The sequence below is a fragment of the Asparagus officinalis genome, chromosome 9 (assembly GCF_001876935.1).
Source record: "Asparagus officinalis chromosome 9, Aspof.V1, whole genome shotgun sequence".
NCBI classification, from domain to species: Eukaryota; Viridiplantae; Streptophyta; class Magnoliopsida; order Asparagales; family Asparagaceae; genus Asparagus; species Asparagus officinalis.
Genome location: NC_033802.1, coordinates 13,812,030 through 13,838,403, shown reverse-complemented (window position 1 = coordinate 13,838,403; position 26,374 = coordinate 13,812,030). Strand labels below are relative to the sequence as shown.

Genomic DNA, 26,374 nt, shown 5'->3' with positions numbered 1-26,374 from the left:
TTAATTGCAGAGAGACCCCCTATGCTATTGCTTAGCTGCGGATAAACCCTCTTTAGTTCTATTGGCGCGTGGATAGACTCCTGAGTGAACTTTATTGAATCTTTTATCTCAACAAAAGAGCAAATTTAATTTTTGGCAAATAAACATTCTGAGAATAAAAGAGTAAAAACAATTTCACTCATGGGGGATCTATTCACAATTGCATGATACTACAGGGGTCTCTCCACACTAATAGAAAATAGTGGGTCTATCTGCAATTGGGCGAATAGTACAAGGGGTCTATCCACAAGTAACCATTTTTACTTCTCATATGATCTGAACATTTTGTTAATGCTTTTGATAGGTTATGTTGGTGATGATGATGCGAATGCTTCCACTTTTCATACCGAAGGCTGGTTGAAGACAGGAGATGTTTGTTATTTTGACAGTAAAGGGTTTTTGTACGTTGTTGATAGGTTAAAGGAGTTGATTAAGTACAAGGGTTACCAGGTATGATTCATTTCACTTTGACTTGTACATTTTTTTCTTTGAAGATTTTTATTTTATTTATTTATTATTTGTTACTTTGACTTGTACATTATCTTGAAACTTTGTGCAATCTTTGTTGTCCTTAGAACTAGAATTTGAATTATATGTTCAGGTGCCTCCAGCTGAACTCGAACGTCTGTTGTACTCATTACCAGGTGTTGCTGATGCTGCTGTAGTCCCGTGAGTATAATGTAGCCATTTTCTTATATATTGTGAATTACAGTTTTTACCCTCACAGCTATTTGTTCATTGCAAACTGTATTATATTTGTAACTGTAATTGCAAATGTCGATCTTTATTTTGCATAAACGCGCTATAGTTAAATTGGCAGCAGCTTGTTTTGCAACACCAACTCGTCTTTGAAATTAATATTTGTAACGAAATATGCAAATGCAATCTTACCGTTTTCTTACAACCTACAAGAGTAATTATAGATCAATTTGCAGTATACCGAACAGTGCCCTTTGTTCAATTCCAACAAATTGGAAGATCCATGAAACAAGAAGATGTAGGGCAGATACCAGTAGCATTTGTTGTGGAAAAACCGGGAAGCAATCTCAGCCAACATCAAATAATGGATTATGTTGCAAAGCAGGTATACATCTCTCATACGTAGAAATGCACGAAAAATCAAATTTAACCGCATTATACTAATAAAACTATGTAACTTTTGTCTTTGACTTTTTAAGGTCGCGCCTTATAAGAAGATACGCAAGGTCGTGTTCATTGACTCAATACCTAAATCAGCATCTGGAAAGGTTATAAGAAGGGAGTTGGCAAATCTTGCTCTCAGCAATCACCCCGTATCTAAATTATGATTTGTGCCTTGGTCTTAGCCTTCATGGGACTAAATTCTTAATACGCGGAATAACGTCTAGAATATGTGATGTGTAACTATTGCAATGAATAAAGTTTCGCTCTTCATAAGGTTTCTGATTCTTGACCTTAGAACGAAGTGAATGGAAATCATGATCGCAACATTGGATAAATCATCCTTCAACCAATTTTTGGACATTGAGATGCAAAAACAGCTTGATATCGGTAGAGTATATACTACATGAGTCCTAACATCGTCCGATAAAAGGATGCTCAACTAGTGAAAGATATGTTGGAGTTTACAAAGTAACAAATACAACCCTCAGTTCTCTGTTCTGATACCAATTATCACACCTCGGGTCTGATGGTCTGATGTAAACCTTGTAATCCAGGAAGTGGAACACATTGTTTGGTTCAATTCACTCTCAAAATTGACTAGTCCATATTATCACTTGAACACCAAGATTCACATTTAAACCCATTATAATCTTTTTCATCACACGATGTGGACTAAACTTGGGGATATTACACCATCTATCATCATTTCACTGTTATAGTTGAATTGCAACGGCAACTAGATATAATCCCAATAATGTAAAAAGCCTTAAGTTAAATGAAAAATTGAATTTTTATCCATCTGTATACAAAAGTCAATACATCATGGAATACATGACAATCTTAAGCATATAAAAAACATAAATGCTTTTTGGCTCGCGGTTGGGCAACTCGCGCCCAACTCGCGAGAGAGGAGCAGGGGCACCATCCTGCTCCTCTCTCGCGAGTTGGGCGCGAGTTGCCCAATCGCGAGCCAAAAAGCACCACTCTATAAAAAAAGATAAAAAAAGATCTGATGAAGGTTAGGATACATACAATCTCTTAATAATTAGCACGAGTCACTGGGTAGATATTGGGCCAGAGAGAGCAATGTTTGTCAATTCTCTCCTCAATATTTTTCCTGATGCTGATTTCGGTATTGAGTTAGTGAATACAACCTTTCTTATCTTCTTATAAGGAGAAACCTAAGAAAACAAAGAAGCAATAAGTTAATTTACAGGTAACTTCTATGATTAATTTACTAGCTCTAGTTACAATGAATGTGATTTTATTTGAAATCTGACCTGATTTGCAACAAAATCAATAACTTGCTGTTCACTGAGGTTGCTTTTAGGCTGTTTCACAACAAAAGCCATTGGTATTTGTCCCACATCCTCTTGTGGATACCTGTTTTGTTATTGGTAATTAAAGGCCAGGCGACAAATATTAATAGGTTATAATGAAAACTATCCCAAGAATAAACAGTCATAAATGCACAAAATTTTCATGAAAAAGAGCACTTTTATCCCTGAATTTCGGACAGCATTACTTTTGGACCTCAATTGAGAGAGCAATTGAGTCCTTTTTCAATTAAACGGAGTGCAAAAAGGGGAAAAGAAGATTCAAACTTAGACATCTCAATGTAACTTCAAAACCAATAACATTTTTAGTTGGGTGTAATTGCTAATAAAATAGTTTAGAAGGTGTAATTGGTTATACGTTAACCCAATTCAAAAATAGTGACGAGATATTAAATTGAAGATGTAACTAGATACTTACGGAACTACTGCAACATCAACAATATCTGGTAAAGAGTGAAGCAAATGCTCTAATTCAGCTGGCGGAACCTGAAGATGAATCAAAGCATACTGAATATTTCAAAAATCAAGAAGACTTTTATTGATTATTTGCATTAATGAAAGTTAAATGATACCTGGTAAGCTTTATATTTTATCATCTCCTTTAGTCTATCCACAACATAAAGAAAACCATTACTGTCAAAATAACATAGGTCACCAGTCCTCAACCAGCAGCCATCTGAGCTGAAGGTGGAAGAATTTGCTTCAATGTCACCCAGATAACCTTTCGACAAAGCATTATGTAATTATTGACACCACAAAACGAGATGAAGTGTCATATATGAAAGAGAAACACAAATATGATTTAAGTAAAGTAACAGATTTAGCTATTATACTTAACTGACTACCTCTGAAGACTAAACAACCACCACCACTAAGGGTCTGATTTAAGTAAAGTAACGAAATGGAAGGTGGAGGGTTTGCGAGGTCCACCCGCAACTTTTCAAAATTTACTTTGGTTGGTTGACAAGTAATAAAGCATGTAAATGCGTCACCTGTTATAATGATGTGTTACCTAAGTTGAGGTGAATGCATCTTAACTGGTGTCATAATTAAACACTTTATAACAACAGAAAAGTTACAAACAACCCCTAACACATTAATGTCAGTAAAATCAATGGCCCAACGGTCACCAAACATTCTAAAATCCATGATGCGAAATAACCTGCGAACATCTGTATTGCGCCACTTGATCAGCGCCTAACGTCCAAGTACGAAGTGCAAACCCCAAAGCCCCAAATCGAAGCCTAAGCTCAAGCTAAGCGAAGTAGTTGAACTCATCCGAGATTAATTACTTGAAAATAATGTAATATTCAGACTTGTCTTTAGTAAGCCTTGAATCCAAAATCTCTCAGATTGCAAAATCATGTACTTACCACTAGACTATTGTCCTGAAAATTTGTTAAATACCATACGCAAGGGTAAATTGTATATGTGATCCTTGTCATACTATACATTGAGTTGCACTTGTTGCACATAAAACTAAGGTTCGATATTAGGGCCTACTCGGTTCGATTCCTAAAATTATAGGAAACATATTCCGACACAGAAAATGTTTTATTTTAGATTTCCACATGTTTCTTGGAAAAGAAAATTTTACATTTATTTATAAAGAAAAGGATGATCGAATACCATTTTGCAACTTTCAATACTTCATTATAAAGGAACCACTTTAGGAATACTATTTTATAGTGGGAGTAAGACTTTTTTGCCTGCTGGGGATGGAAGGTACCTGTCATGATAGCAGGACCTCGGAGCCATAGTTCTCCTTGCTGGCCAACTGATAGTGCCTTCATACTGACTACATCCACAACTTTAGCTTCAACGTTCTCACTAAGCCTTCCAACTGAGCTCACATGTTTGCATTCTTCCATGTTGATCATTCTCGCTATTCCTCCGGCTTCTGTTGACCCATATCCCTGTCATGGAGTTTTATAACTGGTTATGTATGGGCATTAAGATTTTTCTAATGGGTGCCTATGGACACTCGATCAGTTAGAAAATGAGAGAGAGACAGAAATGAATAGCTAGCAGCTCCCTCTAATTTGCACTAATCTCTATTCTTACCTCCCATCTCTCTATTTCTCTCATCCCTAAAGAGTGCTCATGGAGGCCCGTTAGAAAAACCATGTACATTATACTTGCATTAACCGAAATTGGAATGCATGGTAAGTGCAAGTTTCTTTTATTTTCTTTATTTACTTAGGTTTAATTGCAATGTTCGCCCTTTTTTTTTACTGCCTAACATTTTGGTAGCAATTAGACTTCCTGTTGCCAAAACGAAGTCCCTTAATTATCTCCTTTATCTATACATGTCGTGCACGTATAGTGTCACACAACGTCAGTGTGCTGCAGATTTGTCATCAGATTTTTTTTTAAAAGTTTGTTGCTGAGAAATCTCTTTCTCTCTTATAGGTGCTATATTTGTTACGAAATATTCTTACCTATATATAGTATATATATATATTATTATATATATGATAATATATATATATCATATATATATATGTATATATCGATATTCTCAATCGACTCACATGTGTGTGCGGGAGTGGTTGGAATGACAAGAGTGAATAGGAATGAGACACCTACTACCAACACCAAAGTTGTGCTTGTACCGAGAGCATAACCTTCTCATCTCTCTTATATATATATATATATCTATATATATATATATATATATATATATATATTATATATATTATATATATTATAGTAAAACTTCATCCACTTAAGGTGGATAGGGAGGAATTGTCCACCAAACTTGTTTATCCACTCATGCTGTGCTCTCAAGATTTGTGTTATGCAAAAAAGATGCGGAATCTTGAAAAGATTCTTCATACCTATCATGAATCCCAATGCAATGATCAAACGGATAAAAGGTTGGTGGAGTGTTGATTTCTACACTTAAGTTGACATAAGCTTTTACATATATATATATTATATATATAATATATATATATATATATATATATTAGTATATATATACTATATATATATATAGATATCATATATATATATATACTGAATTATTTTAAATTGGTTACATAGGTCGACACACCGAATTATTTTACGCCCACCTAATGTTGGAGTTGCTATAACCATGAGTGGTAAAATTGTTACAAACAAAAGTCGCTATATTGGGTGGATCAACAGTTATATTGACGGGGCTAACTTGCGCTATTTGGTGTATCAATTAATATTTAGACTTTAAAGATGATATATTTCGGTTTAAAAATATTTCAATATTCAATATTTTGGTTTAAGAGTTGATATTGAAGTGGGTTGGTTTAAAAAACTAAATCACTATAAGAGGTTGGGTTGATAACTTTAAAGGATTTTCCATATAAGTCCTTTACACATTTGATTTTAGAAATTAGTCCCTCACATCATTGAAATCGCTGTTAGATTGCTAAATTCTTAAGCAGTTTTCAAGTTAGTCTTTCAAATCATTGAAATTGCTAATAGATCTTTTAATTGTTGAGTTATTTCAAAATTGGCCCCTCCAATCAAGAGCAGAAATACGTAGCAATCAGAGGGATTAATTTAAAACAAGTTGTGAATATTAAAGGACTTCATGATGACAATTTCATTGATTTGAGGGAGTAATTCTGAAATAACTAAGAACGGGGGACCTAATAAAAATTTAAATAATGTAAGCGACTGACTTCAGAATATAAAAAATATAAGGGAGTAATATCGAAAAAAGAACCCAAGTTAAAAGCCTCACCATTTGCAATTCGACACGAGGAAAGCGCGCCATAAACCTCTCCGCCACCTCCGCCGGCAGCGGCGCACCACCACAAACTACCCTCTCCAACGCTCCCAAATCAAACTATAGTTAGAAAATGAGAGAGATAGACAGAAATGAATAGCGAGCAGCTCCCTCTAATTTGCACTAATCTCTATTCTTACCTCACATCTCCCTATTTCTCTCATCCCTAAAGAGTGCCCATGGAGACCCGTTAGAAAAACCATGTACATTATACTTGCATTAACCGAAATTGGAATGCATGGTAAGTGCAAGTTTCTTTTGTTTTCTTTATTTACTTAGGTTTAATTGCAATGTTCGCCCTTTTTTTTTACTGCCTAACATTTTGGTAGCAATTAGACTTCCTGTTGCCAAAACGAAGTCCCTTAATTATCTCCTTTATCTATACATGTCGTGCACGTATAGTGTCACACAACGTCAGTGTGCTGCAGATTTGTCATCAGATTTTTTTTTAAAAGTTTGTTGCTGAGAAATCTCTTTCTCTCTTATAGGTGCTATATTTGGTACGGAATTATTCTTCAGTATATCTAGTTATATTATATATATATATATATTATATATATATATTATATATATATATATCGGACTCATACTCACATGGTGTTGGGGAGTGGTTTGGAATGACCAATGAAGTGAATAGGAATGAGACACCTCACTACCAAACACCAAATTTGCTGCTTGGTACCAAGACATACCATCTCTCTCTCTCTTCTCTATATATATATATATAAAAATATAATATATATATATAATATATATATATATAATATATATATATATATATAGTAAAACTTCTATCCACTTAGTGGATAGGAGGAAGTGTCACCAAAACTTTTTATCCCACTCATAGTAAAATGTCTCAAGATTTGTGTTATCAAAGTATGCGCAAATCTTAAAAGATTCTCATAACCTATCATGGAATCCCAATGCAATAATCAACGGATAAAAAGTGGTGGTATGACTTTATTTCTATCCACTTTAAGTTGACATAAGCCTTTTACATATATATATATATATATATATATATATATATTTATATATATATAATATATATATATATATATTATATATATATATATATATTACTGAATTATTTTAAAAATTGTTACAATATACACACACACACACCGAATTATTTTACGCCCACCTAATGTTGGAGTTGCTATAACCATGAGTGGTAAAATTGTTACAAACAAAAGTCGCTATATTGGGTGGATCAACAGTTATATTGACGGGGCTAACTTGCGCTATTTGGTGTATCAATTAATATTTAGACTTTAAAGATGATATATTTCGGTTTAAAAATATTTCAATATTCAATATTTTGGTTTAAGAGTTGATATTGAAGTGGGTTGGTTTAAAAAACTAAATCACTATAAGATGTTGGGTTGATAACTTTAAAGGATTTTCCATATAAGTCCTTTAAACATTTGATTTTAGAAATTAGTCCCTCACATCATTGAAATCGCTGTTAGATTGCTAAATTCTTAAGCAGTTTTCAAGTTAGTCTTTCAAATCATTGAAATTGCTAATAGATCTTTTAATTGTTGAGTTATTTCAAAATTGGCCCCTCCAATCAAGAGCAGAAATACGTAGCAATCAGAGGGATTAATTTAAAACAAGTTGTGAATATTAAAGGACTTGATGACAATTTCATTGATTTGAGGGAGTAATTCTGAAATAACTAAGAACGGGGGACCTAATAGAAATTTAAATAATGTAAGCGACTGACTTCAGAATATAAAAAATGTAAGGGAGTAATATCGAAAAAAGAACCCAAGTTAAAAGCCTCACCATTTGCAATTCGACACGAGGAAAGCGCGCCATAAACCTCTCCGCCACCTCCGCCGGCAGCGGCGCACCACCACAAACTACCCTCTCCAACGCTCCCAAATCAAGCTCCGCCACTTCCTCGAGCCTCGCCATCGCCACCACAACAGGCGTGCCGCCGTCATCAGCGTCACCTTATACCTCTCGCGCCGCTGACAAGATATCCTTAAACCCAACTCTACTCATCACCACCGTCGTCTCCCCCAACGCCAACCCTTTAAGCGCGAAGAAAAACCCTAGTGAATGAACATCGGCGCAATCAACAGCATCACCTCAGGCTTGGTCGACCTCAGTGCGTGGAAACCTGCGGCCATAGCAATGAAGCTCCGGTGAGGAATTGCCGCTGCTTTAGTGTTCAGTGGTCCCTGATGAGAAGAGGATCGCTGGCCGTATCAGACTGATGAACTTGAAGGTCGGAGAATATTGAAGATGGTGATTGGTTAAAATAATTTGTTGGTCAGCATGGACTGAAAGTCGATGGAATCGAGAAAGATAGATTTGATATTGGAATTAGGAGGGAGCTTGCGGAGGTGGCGGAGGTGGCGAAGATGATGGAGGGCTTCACGAGATCGATGAGGCGCGAGACTTCAGAGGGGGAGGAGAGGGGTTGGCGGGGGAGACGACGACGCCGAGGGAGAGGAGGGAGAAGTAGAGGATGGGGATGTCGAGGCGAGAGGGGGAGAGGGTGAAGGCGACGTCGCCTTTTGAGAGGTTGAGCTGGGTTTTGAGGGAGTATGAGAGGGAATGGAGTTGAGATATGAAGTCGGGTAGGAGAGGGAAGAGGCAGTGGAGGCGTCGATGAGGGCGGGGAGAGGAGGGAGGGGAGGGGAGGAGCGAGAGGGCGAAGGAGGGGAAGGAGAGGGGGAGGGTGGAGGGTGGGAGAGGGACGGGTGGCGAGGGTGTGGAAGGTCTGGGTCTCAGCGGAGAAGCCGGTCGAGGGATCGACGACAGCAGGAGTGCAGGTGAATGGTTCTGCCATTGGAAGTGGAGGAGGTGAGAATGGAGAGTAGGAGGAAGAGGGAGGGGAATGGGGATTTATAGTGGGAGATAAAGAGTACTATGGAATGAGTTGGACAGTTTGGTTTGTGTTTTTGTTTTTGGGCACAATTGTTTATTCTAATTTATCTATAAACTTAATAATTTTTTTAACCATTGAATTTAGTTATCCCTAAACCCAAACAGTATAATTCATTGTTAGAGTATCTTGTCTTTATACATTTTTGGGGTAAAAACCCCAGAATACCCAGCCCTCAATTTCCACAAAATAAGTTCTCCCTCCTCTCCCTTCTTTCTCCACCCTTCTGTACCCAAATGGTCTGTTTGGATGGAGGGTAGAGAGGGAGAAGGGAAGAGAAATTTCATTTTAACCTTGTTTGAGAGTTTCATTAAGAAGGGTAGAGGAGGGGAATGGAGGAAAAATTTGGCCCAAATTCTTACACCCCAAATTGGGGTGTAATGAAGGGGAAGGGAAGGAAGAGGAAATTTTTCCCTTCCTTCCCTTTCCTAAGTAAACTCCCAAATACACCGAAAGAGAAAGGAAGAAAACCTCATTGTTCCTCCATTCTCTCTCCATTCTCTATTCTTTCTTGATGCCCTAGCGAATCCATTCTTCTATTCTCTTTCAATTTCTCTACAACTAGTCCAATTTGGGTGAAAATCAGAGCCCTAACTTGTCCATAGCATTCTTACATGTTCCAAAAGTTAGAATATAAAAGTCAATTGAGTCTGCAATAGGCTGTCCACATGTTCTACGGTTGTGACCATATTGCTGATATCTACTACACTTTAACTCTTTATGGGGATTCAATCCTAAAGGAATGTGATTTGTTCTTAGTCTTCCATGAAGAATTGTTATTGTTGGCAGCCAAATAACCATATTTTCATCATCTGTATATGGTTTGTCATCGTCAATAATTGAGTATATAAGAAATGTTTATTTCCCATTGACATTCAATTTCGAAAAGCAATTATTTTCTCTAAAATACATCAATGCACAATACAATTCTTCATCCATCTATGTTTGTCACCAAAAATAAACAAATATGTGCAAAATTTCATTAAAGATAGTCAACTAAAATCAAATTTAACTAACTATAAAATGTGAAATAATTTTCATGGATAAGAATGTGAAATATATTTCATGAAATAAATGAGAAATTAATTCTATAAATTAAGTAGTTGAGTAAAATACAAAATTATTCCTTAAATTACTAAGAAAATGTTTTATCTCCACTAAAACTAAGCAACCACACCTTACACATTAATGAAGTTGAGAATTAATTGATGGATTCATGAAAGTGGTTGAGAATTAATTGTGGGTTCATAAGAGTGGAAAAATAAAAAAAAAGAGAATAATGGAAGAGAGATGAAAATTAATTGAGAAATGGTGAGGGGGAATAGATGAATGATATAATTAGATTTTTTTTTTAAATTAATGGGGTCCATATATGAAAGAATTTGTTTGGATTTTTCAAAAAATTTAAGGAGGCTCAAATATGTATGTATTGTATTTTAGAAGTTGAGTCTAGAGATAAATACATAAACATAAGTGGGTTCAGTGATACAAAATAAAAAATAAATTAGTTGAATTTAAAGATAAACTAGGATAAACTTTTGTGCCTAAAAACAAAAAAAAAAACCCTTTTATTTATGTTTAGGGGTTTTTTTTGCTTTTAACCCAAAGTTTAACCATCACTTAGTTAAAAATCCGTCCACTTCCATAAATATCCATACACTTAAAGTACCCATTGTGAGTTATTTATAAACCCAATTGGTAATATATTCTCAAATTTTATATTCTATTTACTAAAAAAATCCAAAAATTCAAAAATGCACATTGGCGCGGGCACTATTGGTGATGGTCAAACATTGGTGATCGGGAGAGGGGGGTAACCCGTCACCAATGGGTATTAATGACGATTTACCTTGTGAACAATGTTTTATGCACCCATCACCAATGGCCATTGATGATGGTTTACCCCATCACCCATGTTTGTTAGTGGATGAAAACAATTGGTTGAACCAGTTAGCTCCCCGCACACAAATACATACAATGATCATGTATATAGATTGAAATCACATCCTCATATCCAGCTGTCAAACCATAATATACATTCAACATTCAAACTATATCTCCAAATCCAACAGTCACATGTAATACATAAACCCGCATCTCACATATCCATCCACAAAGCAATAAAATAATAAACACATACTACAATCAAATATAAAAACAACTCCACAAGTGCATACATATCGAACATGATCCAAAAGTCTATAAATGTCTAAAAACATGTATCCGACTACAAAACATAATACATATAGAGAAACTCACTCCTCACCGTCGTCATCTCCAATGGAAGCAGTGTTTCAACTGAACTAAGTACCTTTCAATAACACTCCCAATGGTGCTCCCAACATTCTCACCGCTAAGTTGATCTTAAAGCTATCACTATTACTAGATTTAGCCAATTAGAGCATACAATCCAAAAAGTCTTCTGACCAACCTACAAAACATAATACATATAGAGAAACTCACTCCTCACCGTCGTCATCTCCAATGGAAGCAGTGTTTCAACTGAACTAAGTACCTTTCAATAACACTCCCAATGGTGCTCCCAACATTCTCACCGCTAAGTTGATCTTAAAGCTATCACTATTACTAGATTTAGCCAATTAGAGCATACAATCCAAAAAGTCTTCTTACGTTAAGACAAACGCAAACACAAGAAAATAATCACGGAGTTCGGTCCTTCTGACTTACGTCTCTGCTCCCCACTCTCGGGAAGAATCCACTACACAATCGGGTTTTCGACGCTCAACCAAAAAACATTTACAACAACACAATCTCGGTTTTCTAGCTCACCAAAAACTTTCACAATACACACTCTTACAATCACACTTTACACCCTCTAAGAATTAGTCTCTAGTTCGTGTCCTTCCTCAAGTGCTCGGATTTACGACCTCTCTAGGCTTTACTATCGACGCCACTCCTCTTGGAACCGAACCCGTCTCTCACCACACACCTCTCTCGGTGTACAAGTGTATTACAAAATGAATCTCATAATTAAGCACAATACAAATGTTAATTTATTCTCTAACAATGGATGAGAACACAATATAAGCCCACTCTCAATGTCATAATCTCACAACCCCAAATATGCTATGTATGAAAATACCAAAAGCTCAAGCGGGTTGTGTGTAACAAAGAGAATAAAATCAAAACTAAACTCAATATAAACTCTAGCTTAATAATCAAACAATTATATATAAATGTAAAACTAGATTGAGTTTAGAAATACTTCTCTAAAGATGATAAGAGGGAGGGAGATGAGTTGAAAGCCCAAACACAAATGATGATCTCCTCATGCTCTTGTGAAAATTTCTTCACAAACAAACTTATAACCAAACTTTAAAACCCTTAAACTCTATTAGAAACTTTATTAAACTTGTTTAAAACTTTCTCTTGGATAGGTCTTAGTGTTGACAGATGAGTGGTATTTATAAGAACTCAAGACAATACCCCAAGGCCAAAAAACAGCCCAAAAAATGAGGCAAAACACCCAAAACACAAAACAAAAAAAAAACTAGCCATTATTTGGAAAAATTCCAATCAGTCGACTAAACAATAGTTTCGGGTGACTAATGCTATAGCCGTTGGAACAGTGTTGGCAGATTCTGAAAATTTGCGTATATGGTTTTGTAAAATCAATTAAACATAGTAAATCAACTCTACAAATCATGAAAGTTTGAAAATATCACTACCCATTTTGAAAAATCATGAAAGTTTGAAAACGTTTCTAGACATGTAGATGAACATGTTAGAGAAAGAATTTTTGAAATATCACTACCCATTTATGAGAAATAAATGTTTGAACATAAATATTTCAGATTCTAAAAACTACGAAAACACTTGATTTTGTAAAATCAATTTGACATAACAAATTAACTCCAAAATTAATAAAACTTTGGAAAATATTTATAAACATGTAAAAAACATGTTAAAGAAGGAATTTTTGAAATATAAGTTAGTATTTGTGAAAACTTACTATTTTGCAAAACTTGTAAATACATGTGTATATAAACTTCTTGATTTTTGACTTTTAAGTTAAACAATGTTTTGAAATCTTATAAAATGATTTTATAGACTAATAAAAGATGTATATAATGATTGTTAAGTCTAAAAACTAATAACTCAATATTTTTTAAAAATCACTCAAAAACAAGAATTGTGTGTATGTGTGATATTGAGCTTAAAGTATTAACACACAAGTATAAACACCTAAACTAAAAATATACCCAAGATGTCTAGATCTTCAATAAGCTTGTGTTGGATGTGGATGAAGCTTGATCTTGAATTAGTTTATATTATGAAGAGAGGTCGACGATGTGGCATTTTTCGATAATTGGGAGAATGCAAATCTCAAGTTGATAAATTCTCAAATGCCTCCTACAAAGGGTATGCAACGTACGAAGAGGCTTTGTTTGAATGGGAGAAGCACACCATCACTCTTGATCCAACATATAGCTCAAGGCCTGTTCAATTTCAACAACAAATACTTCCGTCGAGGCATAATCTGGATGAGGACAAGGAAAAACTTAGGGAAACTGCTATTTCCTCCATCCATGCTTTTGTATTAGGTTCATTGTTTACAATATTAGTGTTTCTAGTATGTATCGTTGTAATATTTGTTGGTTTCTCCATTGGAAAAAACATGTGATGTGATTTGTGGATGAGCTTGACATATGAGGATAAGCTTGCATGGTTTTTGTCATTGAGCTTGTTTGTGGACACTTGTGTATTATGATTTTTCATCAGTTTGAGCTTATTTTCATTCTATGAAAAATGTATGCGCAGTTAATTTGTTTGTTCTCTGCTTGTTCATTATTGTTGTTATTTTTGTTCTATCTACTTGTTCGTTGTTGTTATTGCTTTTGTTGTTGTTCTATCTGCTTGTGTAACTTGGTGATGTAATAGTTCTGTGGTAGAAAAGAAAGGGCGTATTCCCAATTGCAAGCAAAAGAGTCTAGGCAACTAAAAACATACAAATCAGCTCCACAACTTGGCAATACACCATGTTTCTTTGCATTGTTTCCAGGTTACTATAATGAGGAAGCATGTTAATGTTTGTTTACTTTGGACTTCCAAATAAGAAGCTGGACATGCCTGAAATATTACAGGTCCTAAATATTATTGATTCTATACTATGTCATTTTAGTTCTAACTTATACCATGTTAGTTCTAGTTTATACCATGTTAGTTCTTGTTTGGATTTTTCAAAAAATTTAAGGAGGCTCAAATATGTATGTATTGTATTTTAGAAGTTGAGTCTAGAGATAAATACATAAACATAAGTGGGTTCAGTGATACAAAATAAAAAATAAATTAGTTGAATTTAAAGATAAACTAGGATAAACTTTTGTGCCTAAAAACAAAAAAAAAAACCCTTTTATTTATGTTTAGGGGTTTTTTTTGCTTTTAACCCAAAGTTTAACCATCACTTAGTTAAAAATCCGTCCACTTCCATAAATATCCATACACTTAAAGTACCCATTGTGAGTTATTTATAAACCCAATTGGTAATATATTCTCAAATTTTATATTCTATTTACTAAAAAAATCCAAAAATTCAAAAATGCACATTGGCGCGGGCACTATTGGTGATGGTCAAACATTGGTGATCGGGAGAGGGGGGTAACCCGTCACCAATGGGTATTAATGACGATTTACCTTGTGAACAATGTTTTATGCACCCATCACCAATGGCCATTGATGATGGTTTACCCCATCACCCATGTTTGTTAGTGGATGAAAACAATTGGTTGAACCAGTTAGCTCCCCGCACACAAATACATACAATGATCATGTATATAGATTGAAATCACATCCTCATATCCAGCTGTCAAACCATAATATACATTCAACATTCAAACTATATCTCCAAATCCAACAGTCACATGTAATACATAAACCCGCATCTCACATATCCATCCACAAAGCAATAAAATAATAAACACATACTACAATCAAATATAAAAACAACTCCACAAGTGCATACATATCGAACATGATCCAAAAGTCTATAAATGTCTAAAAACATGTATCCGACTACAAAACATAATACATATAGAGAAACTCACTCCTCACCGTCGTCATCTCCAATGGAAGCAGTGTTTCAACTGAACTAAGTACCTTTCAATAACACTCCCAATGGTGCTCCCAACATTCTCACCGCTAAGTTGATCTTAAAGCTATCACTATTACTAGATTTAGCCAATTAGAGCATACAATCCAAAAGAGGGGGGGGGGGGGTGTGAATAGGGTTTATGCTAATCTAATCTGATTTAATGCCAATTTAAAAACTAATTAACAAATATCCTAGCAAGTATGATATTCAACAAGTTATATGCAACGATATGTAGTATAAACAAGGCTGAAATAAACATGCAACAATGATGATATAGAATGAAACAAAGCACAAATAAAATACGTTAAGACAAACGCAAACACAAGAAAATAATCACGGAGTTCGGTCCTTCTGACTTACGTCTCTGCTCCCCACTCTCGGGAAGAATCCACTACACAATCGGGTTTTCGACGCTCAACCAAAAAACATTTACAACAACACAATCTCGGTTTTCTAGCTCACCAAAAACTTTCACAATACACACTCTTACAATCACACTTTACACCCTCTAAGAATTAGTCTCTAGTTCGTGTCCTTCCTCAAGTGCTCGGATTTACGACCTCTCTAGGCTTTACTATCGACGCCACTCCTCTTGGAACCGAACCCGTCTCTCACCACACACCTCTCTCGGTGTACAAGTGTATTACAAAATGAATCTCATAATTAAGCACAATACAAATGTTAATTTATTCTCTAACAATGGATGAGAACACAATATAAGCCCACTCTCAATGTCATAATCTCACAACCCCAAATATGCTATGTATGAAAATACCAAAAGCTCAAGCGGGTTGTGTGTAACAAAGAGAATAAAATCAAAACTAAACTCAATATAAACTCTAGCTTAATAATCAAACAATTATATATAAATGTAAAACTAGATTGAGTTTAGAAATACTTCTCTAAAGATGATAAGAGGGAGGGAGATGAGTTGAAAGCCCAAACACAAATGATGATCTCCTCATGCTCTTGTGAAAATTTCTTCACAAACAAACTTATAACCAAACTTTAAAACCCTTAAACTCTATTAGAAACTTTATTAAACTTGTTTAAAACTTTCTCTTGGATAGGTCTTAGTGTTGACAGATGAGTGGTATTTATAAGAACTCAAGACAATACCCCAAGGCCAAAAAACAGCCCAAAAAATGAGGCAAAACACCCAAAACACAAAACAAAAAAAAAACTAGCCATTATTTGGAAAAATTCCAATCAGTCGACTAAACAATAGTTTCGGGTGACTAATGCTATAGCCGTTGGAACAGTGTTGGCAGATTCTGAAAATTTGCGTATATGGTTTTGTAAAATCAATTAAACATAGTAAATCAACTCTACAAATCATGAAAGTTTGAAAATATCACTACCCATTTTGAAAAATCATGAAAGTTTGAAAACGTTTCTAGACATGTAGATGAACATGTTAGAGAAAGAATTTTTGAAATATCACTACCCATTTATGAGAAATAAATGTTTGAACATAAATATTTCAGATTCTAAAAACTACGAAAACACTTGATTTTGTAAAATCAATTTGACATAACAAATTAACTCCAAAATTAATAAAACTTTGGAAAATATTTATAAACATGTAAAAAACATGTTAAAGAAGGAATTTTTGAAATATAAGTTAGTATTTGTGAAAACTTACTATTTTGCAAAACTTGTAAATACATGTGTATATAAACTTCTTGATTTTTGACTTTTAAGTTAAACAATGTTTTGAAATCTTATAAAATGATTTTATAGACTAATAAAAGATGTATATAATGATTGTTAAGTCTAAAAACTAATAACTCAATATTTTTTAAAAATCACTCAAAAACAAGAATTGTGTGTATGTGTGATATTGAGCTTAAAGTATTAACACACAAGTATAAACACCTAAACTAAAAATATACCCAAGATGTCTAGATCTTCAATAAGCTTGTGTTGGATGTGGATGAAGCTTGATCTTGAATTAGTTTATATTATGAAGAGAGGTCGACGATGTGGCATTTTTCGATAATTGGGAGAATGCAAATCTCAAGTTGATAAATTCTCAAATGCCTCCTACAAAGGGTATGCAACGTACGAAGAGGCTTTGTTTGAATGGGAGAAGCACACCATCACTCTTGATCCAACATATAGCTCAAGGCCTGTTCAATTTCAACAACAAATACTTCCGTCGAGGCATAATCTGGATGAGGACAAGGAAAAACTTAGGGAAACTGCTATTTCCTCCATCCATGCTTTTGTATTAGGTTCATTGTTTACAATATTAGTGTTTCTAGTATGTATCGTTGTAATATTTGTTGGTTTCTCCATTGGAAAAAACATGTGATGTGATTTGTGGATGAGCTTGACATATGAGGATAAGCTTGCATGGTTTTTGTCATTGAGCTTGTTTGTGGACACTTGTGTATTATGATTTTTCATCAGTTTGAGCTTATTTTCATTCTATGAAAAATGTATGCGCAGTTAATTTGTTTGTTCTCTGCTTGTTCATTATTGTTGTTATTTTTGTTCTATCTACTTGTTCGTTGTTGTTATTGCTTTTGTTGTTGTTCTATCTGCTTGTGTAACTTGGTGATGTAATAGTTCTGTGGTAGAAAAGAAAGGGCGTATTCCCAATTGCAAGCAAAAGAGTCTAGGCAACTAAAAACATACAAATCAGCTCCACAACTTGGCAATACACCATGTTTCTTTGCATTGTTTCCAGGTTACTATAATGAGGAAGCATGTTAATGTTTGTTTACTTTGGACTTCCAAATAAGAAGCTGGACATGCCTGAAATATTACAGGTCCTAAATATTATTGATTCTATACTATGTCATTTTAGTTCTAACTTATACCATGTTAGTTCTAGTTTATACCATGTTAGTTCTAGCCGTATTCAAGTTAGTCCTTATTTAGGTCATATTAGTCTTAGTTGGCATCATGTTAGTTCAAAATTAGGTCACACTAGTTTTAATAAAGGCCGCATTAGTTCTATGACATGTTTGCATCTCATGTTAGTTCTATCTCATGTTATTTCTACTGCATCTCACGTTAGTTCTATTAGGAGTCATGTTAGTTGCCGTCATATTAGTTCTAATGGAGAACCTGTTTACTAGTTCTAATTGAATTCATATTAGTTCTATCACAGATCATGTTAGTTCTAACTTATGCCATGTGAGTTCTAATTTATGTCATGTTAGTTCTAATTTAGAACTACCACGTGAGTTTTAATTTATGCAATGTTAGTTTTACTTTATACCATTTTAGTTCTAGCTACACTCATGTTAGTTCTAGCTACACTCATGTGAGTTCTATTTTATGTCATGTTAGTTCTAATTTATGTCATATTATCTCAAATTTATACCATGTTAGTTCTAGCTACACTCATGTTAGTTCTAGCTGTATTCATGTTAGTCCTTATTTGGGTCATGTTAGTCTTAGTTGGCGTCATGTTAGTCCTAAATTGGGTCACGTTAGTTCTAATAAAGGTCACGTTAGAATTTATGCCATGTTAGTCCTAATTTATACCATTTTAGTTCTACTGCAGCTCAGTTAGTTTACGTCATGTGAGTTCTAATTTATACCTCTTGAGTTCTAATTTATATATACCATGTTAGTCCTAATTTATGTCATGTTAGTTCTATCACGGGCTCATGTTAGTTCTAATATATGCCTCATGAGTTCTAATTTGTGCCATGTGAGTTCTAATTTATGCCTCGTGTGTTCTAATTTGTACCATGTGAGTTCTAATTATGTCTCGTGAGTTCTAATTTGTACCATGTTAGTTCTAATTTATGCCATGTTAGTTCTATCGTGGCTCATGTTAGTTCTAATTTATGTCATGTGAGTTATAATTTATACCATGTTAGTTCTAATTTATACAATGTTAGTTTTATCGTGGCTCATGTCAGTTCTAATATATGCCATGTGAGTTCTAATTTATGCCTTATGAGTTCTAATTTGTACCATGTTAGTCCTAATTTATGCCATGTTAGTTCTATCTTAGCTCATGTTAGTTCTAATTTATGCAATGTGAGTTGTATTTATGCCACGTTAGTTCTAATTTGAACCATGTTTGTTGTAATTTATACCATGTTAGTTCTGTCGCATCTTATGTTAGTTCTAATTTATGTCATGTGAGTTCTAATTTATACCACGTGAGTTCTAATTTATACCATGTTAGTTTTAATTCTTCATTTTAATTTCAACCCATCTTCCTTTTAATTTCAACCCATACATACTTAGTTTGTAGCACTCACTCTATGACATCGATCCAGAATATTATGAGCTATTTTTGGCATATATTAAAAATATACCGTAGTCCGCATAGAGCATCTGCTGATCCCCTTGGCTAGGGACGATCATTGTCATCTTGTTGAACTTGATTTGAAAGAAAAGGTCGTCAAACACTATAGTTCTGGTGGCCACAAAGCTCTACTCATTGAACACAAAACATTACACCGTTCATTAATTAAGTAGTATAACATAAGACTCATTTCAACCACATGAAGATCTCAAATAGCAATTGACATCCACTTATATATCTAAAACTTGCAAGATTGCTCCCAAGATTGCTATTAGTCTTTTCTTCTTGTCCCAAGATTGCTCTTCTTCTTCTCCACAACTTGGCCTAGCTGCAAATTTCATGACAAATATATGAAATGAGTTAAAATGTGAATTTTTATGAAGTTTTATGAAAAAGATATATTAGTTGTACCTTGGCAAGTTAACTTTACAGCTAGTTCTATAATGCCTGAGTTTACCACATCTGCTACATATACGTTTATTCCTTTTTTTTTTCTTTTCTTGTGCTTGTTCTAAACCTGACTGGATTCTAATAGCATTGTGTGGACGACCTTTAGTCCTTGTAGGTCTATCAGGATCACGAACTGTAATTTGAGGAATGTGCTCCATTGTATGTGAAATGAGTGTGGAAATCTGAGGAATATCCATCATTTGATCTTGAATTTCTTCAACTTCTTCTTCAAGTGATTCTATGAAATTTGTTAGCACATCATCTAGTTTTTGCATCTTCTCTTATGAATCAAATGCAAGCTCGAGCGTATTATTGAATTTTGCTCTTAAAGCCCAAGATTTCAATAAATTAATATTCTCTTCACAGCTTGTGATGTTTCTTCCAAATACAATGTTGTCAACCCTAATGTTATGATGCCAAGCATGTATAGTCCAACGGTGGAGGATGTAATGGTCGGGTAATGAATCCATTTGTCTAGCAATCATTAGCGATAATATATGTCTATATACAACACCATTAGTTTCAAACAAAACACAAGTGCAACGAAACTGTATCTGACTGGATTGTTCATAAGTAACTACCGCCTATTTTCCTCTATCTGTAAACTTACAGATCTTGTATTCAATAATGTCCACATCTTTTTTTAATTCTTCACAAAACTCTGTACCAAATCCTTTAAATTCAGTTTGAAACACATCAAACATACTGCGTGTATATATTTCTCCAGCTTGGACCTCAATTGAATGTTCAAGGAGTATGACAGGCTTAGTGTTAAGACTCTTAAAATCTTCATGGGCTTCACTTAAGCGATGATGAGTTACTACTTTTTTATATTGTGTCATAAACTCGTATAATTGAGTCTGTGAGTTAACATACCCATCAAAAAATACATTAATACTTTCACTCCTTTGGCTAGATTTCATTCCAGCAAAAAAAAGTGTCCTTCTGATAACATGGCACCCAATGTTCTCGACATTTGTAAACTGTTTGCAACCACCCCTCCCCTTCTTCATTTATATCAAACTTCTCCTTCATCTCAAGGCAATATCCTTCACATTGTTCAATTGAAGAACTATTATACCACAAGCCCCAATACCTTTGAAACTGTTCATCATAATGAGACCCCAAAATAGGCAAATGATCAGTAATATGCTTTTGCATGTGCCAATAGCAATAACGGTGTCTTGTTGTTGGAAATACAGAGTGAATAGTATTACACATTGCTCTATCCTGATCTGTTATAATAGCACCTGGTTCAACCCCATGCATGCATTTCAACCATTCTTGAGATAACCACACAAATGTATCTTCCTGTTCATCAGCTAATAATGCACAACCAAGTAAAGTGGACTGTGTATGGTGATTTACACTAGTAAATAGAGCAAATGGAAGACTAAGCTTATTAGTTCTGTATGTCACATCAAACACAATAACATCACTGAATTGCAAATAAGATGCTCTTGATCTTCCGTTGGCCCAGAAAACACTCCTCAATTGTCCACTACTGTCTACTTCTATTGCAAAATAAAGTTCTGGATTATTCGCTGTCATACTCTGAAAATGTCGAATGATAGATATGCATTCATGGCCAATATTGTTGACTCTTTGGGGTTTTTATATGGTTAATGCACAGTTGTGATGTCACCAATTCACCTTTTCTTTCGTTGGTTGCATTGATGACGCGAGAAATGGTGGAAGGAGGCATATCTTCTTCTTGCAGGCTATCAATAAGTTTTTACATCTTTGAGTTTTATGGAATTGTTGATATGATCTGTGCATTTTACTTTATCTGGACTACTCAACACATGATTTGTATGTTCTTCAACAAACCCCGTGACCTCCCAAGATTTGTCCTCCAATAATTTAACTCGTATCATTGCCTTACATCCCACTCGGGCCTCTCGCCGAAAAGGGATCTCTATCTTGTCTCTATTAGATCTATAGCCCTCCTTATCACAAACAAACTTTTGTCTACCACTCCTCTAGTCTTGCGAGAGTAATTTACCGTACTCTTCCATATTCCAAAACCCATCAACAATGCATAAGAGTTATAATAGTTATAAGCTTCTTCATAACTATTAAACCTCATTCCTAGTAGTGGTGTAGGAGCATTTATAGTATTGACCACAATTTCACTTCCAATAGCACTTGATTCTTCCATTCTGAACTCTACACTAGTTGAATTTGTTTCCTCCATTCCGAACTCCTAAAGAAGAAAAGAAATTCAAGAAAAAAAATTTAGTATTTGTAAAAACTTTGATGGTTGTATAAAATTCTAAAATAATTACAACCTAATACAACAAAGAAGATTGAATTACAACTAGAAAAAATATTATAGATTGAACTTACAATCTTTAGAAACCAATGATATTTGTTTATGTTAAGTAGTGATATTAAGAAAAATATTCATAGGTAAGCACTACAAATTGAAACCAATTAGCATGATAAAGAATTACCTGATACGTTTTAAATTAATAACATACAGACATCATATTCTTTGTTATCTAGAAACTTGATTGACCTAGCTGATTAAATTTTTATCATCATCATCAAAAAATTTACAAGACAATGAAGGTTTGAATTTGATCAAAATTAGAAATATCAAATTTGGGCAAATGCTCAAATCAACAAGTAGTCAACTCCTTATTGAATTTGATCAAAATTAGAAATATCAAATTTGGGCAAATGCTCAAATCAACAAGTAGTCAACTCCTTATACCCACACTCTAAAATTAGAAATATCAAATTTGGGCAAATGCTCAAATCAACAAGTAGTCAACTCCTTATACCCACACTCTCCGTTTATAAATAAGTCAACTTAAGTTTCAAGTTTCCTCTACTGACTGCACGAAATAGGTCAATAGAACCAAATTCAGACTCTCTTTGTCACATTTAAAAAATAAAGATGCCACTATTCCCTGATAATTTTATCATTCAATGAACCTTTTTTCCCTTTGTTTTTAGTAATATTCAAAAACAATATATTGTTCATTGTATAAGAAGTGAATCAAAATCAATTACATTTCATTAGATATTAATTTATTGAAAGACCAAACAGATCAACGTAAGAGAAAAAAAGAGGGTGTATTAGAAGAGATGAGAAGGAGAGAAGAGAGGGATCGAGAGGGATGGGGATTTTACTTGAGAGATGGATCACGATAGCTGGAGTAGGCTCATAGAGGAAGAAGGGTCTTGGAGGGGGCACCCCGTTCTCGATCTGGTCCTGGGACGGAGGGATCTTACGACGGCATAAAAGAGATGGGAAGGAGAGAAGAGAGGGATCTCGATCTGGTCCTGGGATGGAGGGATCTCACGGTGGTGGTGTTGTGGCAGAGTTGCGACTGGGGTTGGGGAGGGGAGGAGGGTGGAATATCACGACGGCGGTGTCGTGGTAGAGTTGCGGCTAGGGTTAGGGGAGGGGAGGAGGGTTGAGAGGGTGAGGTTTGGGGAGAGAAAGAGTGAGGGTTTGGGGAGGGTCACGGGGTTCTCCTGGGGAGTTGGTGATACGTGTGTATCTTCTTCTCTGCTTCGGGAGCTTAGTGATCCTCATGGGAGCTTGAGGATAAGTGATTCTCATGATATCTTGAGAATAGTTGTGTGAAGCGATACGGCGGAGCACAAGATGGAGCGTGAAGCGAGTCGGAAGGACGAAGAATCAAAGCATGATACGGCTGTATCTTATCTTCGGAACTTAGCGATCCTCATGGGAGCTTGAGGATAGATGATTCTCATGATAGCATGAGAGTAGAGGTGTCAATCAGTACAGTGGAACGCAGGTGGAAGCGTGGAACGCAGTTGGAAGCGTGGAACGAGACGACGAGCAGCAGATTCGAAGAATCCATATTTCAGCATGTGAGTCGACTCATACATGTACATGAGTCGACTCATCAGGTTGAGTCGACTCATGCCTATCATGAGTCGACTCAAGAACTCAAGCCATGTTAGCAATTCGGCTCTGACCAGTTGACTCATCAGTTATGAGTCGACTCATATGAGGTCATGAGTCGACTCATCTCAGTCATGAGTCAACTCATCGAAGGTTTTCTGGTTCGTTTGGGTTTCTGTTCATACGAATTCCTGTTGATTTTGAGCTTGGTTATTTACCATATTACCATCCACGTTTGTACACCTATATAAAGGGTTGTGTAATAATTCTAAGTTTCAAGATAGATATATATAAGGAAAAGTATAGGGGCTTTTATGTAAAATTTGTTAGAGGGTCTATTAGTAAAAAGGGAAGTCTTATGAATAGTGAAAACCCTACCCTATTTTTCCTCACGAACTTTGATCAAGGTATTTTTCTCCCCACTAAAAAGCATATGGCTATACGTCATTGTTTGAGGCCATGGCCGTGAGGGGAACCAAAGTTGGTCCTGCTCCTTTTAATTTCATTTTTATATCCTCTGTTTTCATCTTAGCATATCACCATGATTTATATTATTAAATCCATAAGATGAAGATGATAGATCATAGATGCACGCATTATTTGACTGCGGACTATAGGACACAGTAGGATATTTTGGTTAATTTTAGATTATATGTTAAATTGAAAAATGTACTATTAGCCTATGTGTTGATTATTCTAATAGACGCTTGAATCTTAAGGTATATAGTAGCATTGATGGTTATTTATATATATTCTTTAGGGGCTTCGAGGAGGCATCGTGACTGGTATTCCAATAGTCTTTCGTGTTTGAGTAAGTGGTGAATTTGTACATTAATCGCTGCGTATTTTTCATATAAAATTATATTGACTATATGTAAGTTTGTTCTGATGGATTATATCCTTCTATGTGGTTGCTCGCATACTAATTGTTGATTGGATAAATGCATGTGATTATTTAGTATAAGCCTATGCTTATTTATAAATGCATGTGATTATTTAGTATAAGCCTATGCTTATTTTCTTTATCAATTTTTATGATTTTCATATTGTAGTAGATTGAGATGCATACTTTATCAATTTTTATGATTTTCATATTGTAGTAGATTGAGATGCATATGTGATTGATTTATTTCACTATTGGTTGGCCTTTGGCATTTTTATATAATGTATTTAGTTTTGTGAACTTTGTTTAATTTTCTTAAAGCATATGCATCTCAAGTCAATATACCTGTATATGTCGGATATAAGCAAGTTATTAAAACATGGCTCAATGTGCCTCTATGAGGTTTCTATTTTAGCGCTAAGAGCCCAAGTTTAGGTCTCATCGTCCCGACCACAGGCTATATAATAGTGGGATTTGCCAAGTAAACCGAAGTATTGAAGTGTTGACCGCATTGAGACGTGACATGCTTATTTCCATTGCATGTATATATTTTAAAGGTGTTGTATTATAGATTTTACTATTTTAGTATTTCGCTTATCAAGTCAATTTATTTTAGTTTTGCAAAACCAGTGTTTAATGTATAAATTTATCCACTTATTGAGTTGTGAACTCATTGTGTTGTTTTCATTCTTTTTAGAGACTCGGGATTAGGCGGAATTGAGGATTTGCCAAATTCTTAGAACGAAGCAAAGAATATAATTTGAGATTGTTATTATCTTCTAGGCAAAGGTTAAATAAAGTCTTTAATGTTTAGTTGTTGAATTGAGAGTTTTGTAATAATGAGATTCTTTCTTTAGGTTGAGATTTATTTGGAGTTGAGGAATATTTATTTTTATCAAGTTAATTGATTAACATTGACTTTTGGGATTATAAAGAATATTTGTTATTGGTTTTAGTTCAATGAAGAGATTTGTTTTAGTGGTCTTTTAATGAATGTATATTTTGGAGGACTTTTCACAGGTTTAGTCTGGCTCTAATATTCCTTTTAGGTTCGGAAATTGGGGTCGTGACAGGTTGTTTAGGGTTTCTAAACATCAGTTTTCATATTCTTAAATGAGAGAGAAAGGAAGGAGAGGCCAAGATGTAGATCTAAAGGGTTTTAGGTCTAAGTGAGATCCTAATCAAAAGGATTAGGGTTTAGATTGTGATGAGAAGTTTTATGATCTTAGAGATCTTAGATCAGAGAGAGATTCTAATCTTTGTATTAGGATTTAGAGAGGATTGGGAGGTTGTTCTCGATTCTAGTGAGATTGTGAGGGAGAGATTATAATCTTTTGTTCTTCATAATCTAGAAGAAGGTATTATCCTTCGCCATACTGAATTATCTTGTGTTTTAGTTGTCTTCTTCTCAATCCACCTTTTGGTAATTCCGTGACCAAAGTGTGCTCGCACGGCGACTCGTATCAGTTGGGTTATGAGAGAGAGGGAGAGAGGGAGAGAGGGAGGGAGGGAGAGAGAGAGAGAGAGAGAGAGAGAGAGAGAGAGAGAGAGAGAGAGAGTGGTATGGGTCA

The 26,374-nt window shown here is 34.9% G+C and overlaps 2 protein-coding genes and 1 pseudogene across 3 annotated transcripts; 1 reads left to right on the top strand and 2 right to left on the bottom strand.

The window, feature by feature from the left end:
- Nucleotides 1-2,069, top strand: part of LOC109823226 — a 13,905-nt pseudogene extending 11,836 nt beyond the window's left edge.
- LOC109824817 (4-coumarate--CoA ligase-like 7) lies at nucleotides 2,150-8,519 on the bottom strand. 2 transcript variants are annotated; one of them, XM_020391467.1, is made up of 6 exons: nucleotides 8,083-8,519; nucleotides 4,249-4,435; nucleotides 3,092-3,240; nucleotides 2,938-3,005; nucleotides 2,463-2,565; nucleotides 2,150-2,363 (listed from the first exon to the last, which is right to left on the bottom strand). In XM_020391467.1, the coding sequence occupies exons 1-6, from the start codon at nucleotides 8,212-8,214 to the stop codon at nucleotides 2,238-2,240; spliced, it is 765 nt and encodes a 254-aa protein (XP_020247056.1). In that variant the 5' UTR covers nucleotides 8,215-8,519; the 3' UTR covers nucleotides 2,150-2,237. The 2 variants fall into 2 exon arrangements, with proteins under 2 accessions (XP_020247056.1, XP_020247057.1); XM_020391468.1 differs by lacking the exon at nucleotides 8,083-8,519 and adding an exon at nucleotides 6,247-6,760.
- Nucleotides 8,549-9,097, bottom strand: LOC109823225 (4-coumarate--CoA ligase-like 7). Its single transcript, XM_020389513.1, is given in 6 exon segments — nucleotides 8,549-8,644; nucleotides 8,647-8,721; nucleotides 8,724-8,885; nucleotides 8,888-8,949; nucleotides 8,951-9,013; nucleotides 9,015-9,097. Coding segments are annotated over 6 exon segments (531 nt in total). The 3' UTR covers nucleotides 8,549-8,558.

Excerpts from the sequence above, each read along its gene's own strand:
- LOC109824817 (XM_020391467.1), bottom strand. The coding sequence starts at position 8,214 with ATGGCGAGGCTCGAGGAAGTGGCGGAGCTTGATTTGGGAGCGTTGGAG. Across the intron at positions 4,436-8,082 it reads CTCGTGTCGAATTGCAAATG|GGATATGGGTCAACAGAAGC; the intron begins GTGAGGCTTTTA and ends ACTCCATGACAG. Across the intron at positions 2,566-2,937 it reads GTTGATGTTGCAGTAGTTCC|GTATCCACAAGAGGATGTGG; the intron begins GTAAGTATCTAG and ends ATAACAAAACAG.